Source organism: Lygodium microphyllum, chromosome 7 (assembly GCF_053477565.2).
Source record: "Lygodium microphyllum isolate KBCC chromosome 7, Lygodium_microphyllum_v1.1.10, whole genome shotgun sequence".
Taxonomy (NCBI): domain Eukaryota; kingdom Viridiplantae; phylum Streptophyta; class Polypodiopsida; order Schizaeales; family Lygodiaceae; genus Lygodium; species Lygodium microphyllum.
This window is the reverse complement of record NC_141141.1, coordinates 12,981,443-12,985,767: the sequence shown is the minus strand read 5'-3', so window position 1 is coordinate 12,985,767 and position 4,325 is coordinate 12,981,443. Positions and strand designations below refer to the sequence as shown.

At 39.0% G+C, this 4,325-nt stretch overlaps 1 protein-coding gene across 1 annotated transcript; it reads left to right on the top strand.

Annotated features, from left to right (window-relative positions):
- Positions 1-1,279: 1,279 nt before the first annotated feature.
- On the top strand, positions 1,280-4,104 carry LOC148033187 (uncharacterized). The gene is made up of 4 exons (XM_087681058.1): positions 1,280-1,442; positions 1,761-1,844; positions 2,013-3,546; positions 3,682-4,104. The coding sequence occupies exons 3-4, from the start codon at positions 2,293-2,295 to the stop codon at positions 3,799-3,801; spliced, it is 1,374 nt and encodes a 457-aa protein (XP_087537184.1). The 5' UTR covers positions 1,280-1,442; positions 1,761-1,844; positions 2,013-2,292; the 3' UTR covers positions 3,802-4,104.
- The last annotated feature ends 221 nt before the right edge of the window (positions 4,105-4,325 follow it).

The following is a 4,325-nucleotide window of genomic DNA, read 5'->3' as shown; positions in this document are numbered from 1 at the left end:
TAATGTTTATAAACATTATATATATATATATATATATATATATATATATATATATATATATATATATATATATATATATATATATATATATATATATATATATATATGAAATATGTATTATAATATCTCCACACACAAAAATATATATTAATAATAATAATAATTACTTATATTCATGTAGTGAACATAGTATATTCACTACTTTTTTCATTGCATTTATAGACATTAATTAATATAAATTAATATATGAATAAAGTAATATACATTAATTAAAAAACAAGTTTAAATTAATCAAATTTACAGATTAACGTAATGAAATACATTCAAAACCCATTAATCATTAATATAAACTAATTAATAAAGACATTTTTCAAATTAATCGATGTTTGAATTTGATTTATTGATTTTATGTAATGAGATGCATCAATTAAACTTCATCGATCCTAATTTTTGAACATTACAATTCAAATGTAAAGCCTTTGCAAAGGCTAAACAAATATTCAATTTTAAAATTTGTATTATGAAGCGTTTGTTTAGTCATAAACAAAGAGCTCTCATCGTTCTACCACAATCCTTGTCTTATAGGTGCCTCATCTTCAACTTTGTGACCGTGTGTGCTTACAAGATAGGCGAGCATGCAATAAGCGAGAGTGACAGTCGACACGTGGCGCAAGCGAAAAACATGCACAGGAGGCCTAGAGCGCCCCCCCCCCCCCCCCCCCCCAAGTCTTTGCTTAATATTAGTAAGAGATGAAACAATCCATTCCAACTAGAGCATTCTTAGACAACCACTGCGAAAATTTTCTTTTCTACTCACTTCTCAATTCAATGCATCTTTCCATCCATGTGTATGCAAGAAAATCTACATCTATGTATATGCAAGGGAATATACATATAAATGTAAAAATCTAAGATTTTAGCATTTGTTGCGGCCATTTGTTCAATATGATTTCAATCACTATGTGGGAAAGTGGTATCTTAGCTTATTGCAAAGCCAATTAGCTTTGATGATATCCTACTGAACTTAACACCTAGAAGGATTTTGGTTTGTAAAGTTAAGTTTTTGAAGTACTACATTTGCAGATTGGCTCTGGGCGGGGGCCAAAAGTAAAATGAAATGGGACTCCGGGGCCCCTTTAATTGGACTCTCCAAGAGTCCAACATGCCATTTGCCATGCATGGGCTATAAGAGAAAAGGGGCATGCCATGATTGCTAGATATTTCACTGCTAACAATTAAAGATTGATTCGAAAACACGTAAGCAGACCAGAAATTTGCAACTGATTCCTGGGTCGTTGGCTTTTTGCCTTTGGGGCCTTTCCCCTTTCCTTCCTTTTTGTATCACATCGCGAATCACGTTCCGTTTTCAGGCCCGCTTCATCAGACCAGATCTCTCCATTCCCATGAGTTTTCAAGGGTTCTTGGGATGGCTTCTGTCTCTGGTATGTGCTGCCGCTTCCTCGCGATCTGTTTGATCTGTTGTCTTTGCTTTGATTGATGCAGAAGTCTTGCCCATTTGCTAAAAGCAGTCTCTATTTGCCTGTCTAAGGCAATTCGATACAACAATTTTTCTGTCTAAATCAATCTGACACAACAGTTTGTCCGTCCAAATCAATCCGCTGCAATAGATCGATGCAACAATTTTTCTGTCTAAATCAAAATCTGATACAACACTTTGTATGCACAGATCAATTTGATGCAATAATCTGTATATCCAGATCAATGTTCAGTACCATGAGATGTCTGTCCCTTTTCTGCAGGATCTCGCCCCTTTGATCAGGATTCGCAGCCATGAGGCATCATTGATCCTTGCTAACTGCAGCACGCATGTTCCAGCAAAGCAGGTGCTTCTAATAAGCTATATATAGTGTGCATATTCTTGAGTATGCACGTTATCTTGAAGTTTGGACATAGCTTTTCTCAATGCTGACCTGTTCGGTGAGATGAGGGGCCATCGTGTTAGGATGCACATGATTGTCATTTGACTTGTTGCATTGTATTATTGTGTTCAGGATGGAGACTGATCAAGCTGTCTACAAGTATAAGCTTTGATGCTCTGTGTGCTTGTATCTGATAACCACAGTACATACGGAAGTGACGTATCCTGTGGAAGATTCTTGATTAGATCTTGGCCATGCAGCTAAGTCCTGAATCTGGTTGAATTACTTGGTGCAATTGTACATCTTACCCTGAGAAGAAAGTTCTTATGCTTTATTGTAAAGCAGTGGACAGATTGTAATGCTTTGTCATTTATTTTGACTTTATACCCATAATTCGTCGACACTGCCAGTTATGGATGGTTTTATGAGTGATGGAGAGTGGGTGGCCGATTGCTTTCCCTCATCCCCTTCAAGGAGTGCAAGTGCTGATTGGGACTATGTATACTCCATGCCTGGCTCTCCTCTGCCATCATCTGGTGATGAAGTAGTTAGTCTTCAAGATGGAAGAGTTCATGACTGGTTGTTTCTCGGTGCAGCCACCCAAGCAAACCTTTTGCTACAGGACGACTATTTCTCAAGTAAAGCAACTAATTCTGAGTCCCAGTCAGCTTATGTGGGAATTGAAGAAAAACCAAGTGAACACCCATACGATGTCTGCTATTCCAAGATGCCAGATATCATTTGCAATCATGAACACAGAAGTGATATTTACATGGGCGATCCTCCAATCAGAGAAGTCTTTTCTGATGGAATTTTGCCCGGGCTTGATTCATCACATTATTTCTCTCAGGGTACAGAAAAACAAGGCTCTTGTGGTCTCACATTGGAATTGCCATTTTTGGAGCCACCAATGTTCCAGTCATCGACAGTATGTCCACAAACCACTGATTTAGTGCACTCCCCTGAGAGCATGGCACTGCCAGATGATGTGCTGCATCAGGAGCTAACTTCCACAAATATGAATCCCAGTACTTTAAACAATGATGGTCCTGTTTTAGTCAGTCCAGAAGAGCCAGGTGGCTTGGTAAGCAGTGAAGGAGATAGTTTACTTGCCTCAACTGACATACAAGTTAATTTTACAAAGCCGGAGCAAACACTCATTCCACACAGAAATACTGTAAATCTGAATGAGAGTGACAATACTCAAGATGAGTTGAACACAGATTTGGTTTGTTTGGAAGAAACGAAGATAGTTCTGTCATATGCAGTAGCAAATCCGCATGTATATACATATCCATCCCTGCACCCTACCTGTACTCTGCATGACTCCTTGGATCCCTGCAACTGTCCAACCTCTGAGAAAAGCAATGTGCAGTCTAAGGATGTTGATAAATTGAGTGACAGAAGCCACGTCTTGGTTCATCGGCTTGAAGCAGCACCGTTTGGCTTTGCATTTGGAGATGCTAATACGTCAGTCTGCACAGCCAGCAAAAGAAGCAAGGGGTTCATCTTTGGGTCATGGCTACAAGGTCTGCAACATGCAAATGCTTTGTGGTCCTTTGCCTTGGGAGCAGCAACAGTTGGGCTGTTGATTCTTGGAAAGGGTTGGCAGCATTTGCAAACTCAGAACCAAAATCTAAGAATGCAGCTGCTTGCAAAGGACCAGGTAGTTGATGATTTCCACTGCATAAGCTGAGAGATCCTTTGTTTGTTTTCTTGTTTTTCTGATTTTCTTCTTTTCCCAAAGGAAGCAAGGGGATTTCTGGTTTTTGCTTTCTCACTTTGATGTTTGTGGTGGCAGAAAATCACACAGCTTATGTTCCAACTAATTCAGGCAAGGGATTTGATGTCAAAAACCCGCCGTATGCCAGTGATCTGGGCCAAGTCTGCTGTGAGAATTCCACAAGACCGGCTGTACTAGGAGGAGATGTGTATATGTTGTAAATTGTATATAGCATACTGAAGAGAGATACGATCATTTTGGAGAAGTTTTGAGGGATAGTGCTTGCCATATCCTATTTATCAACAAGGCTATAGTGTATTATACTCTGTAAAAATCGATGTTCATAATTGTTTAGGCATGGGCTCTGTGTCTTAGCTGATTCGTTCAAGCAAAGTTCATTACAAGGTACTGACCTTATGCAGTCTTGCCGTCAGCATCCTAGTCATGTTGTGATCCTTGAGACAGTTTACTTTGGACTATGATACCATGCGGTTTGTTAAACACATTAGCTACATATAAATGTACATCTTTTGTTAAAGGCAAGCGCAACATAATGATAGAGATTGATGAACGGGTAATGCACTTCATTCTCTTCCAATGTGCTTACATGTTTTACCCATTGAGTTAATGATGGCATGACCAAGCAGAGTCCATTTTATGAGGAGAACAACGCTTTTGACCTCCTTTCTGTTACAGTCCTGCTCTCCTCAGTCAACTGGAGG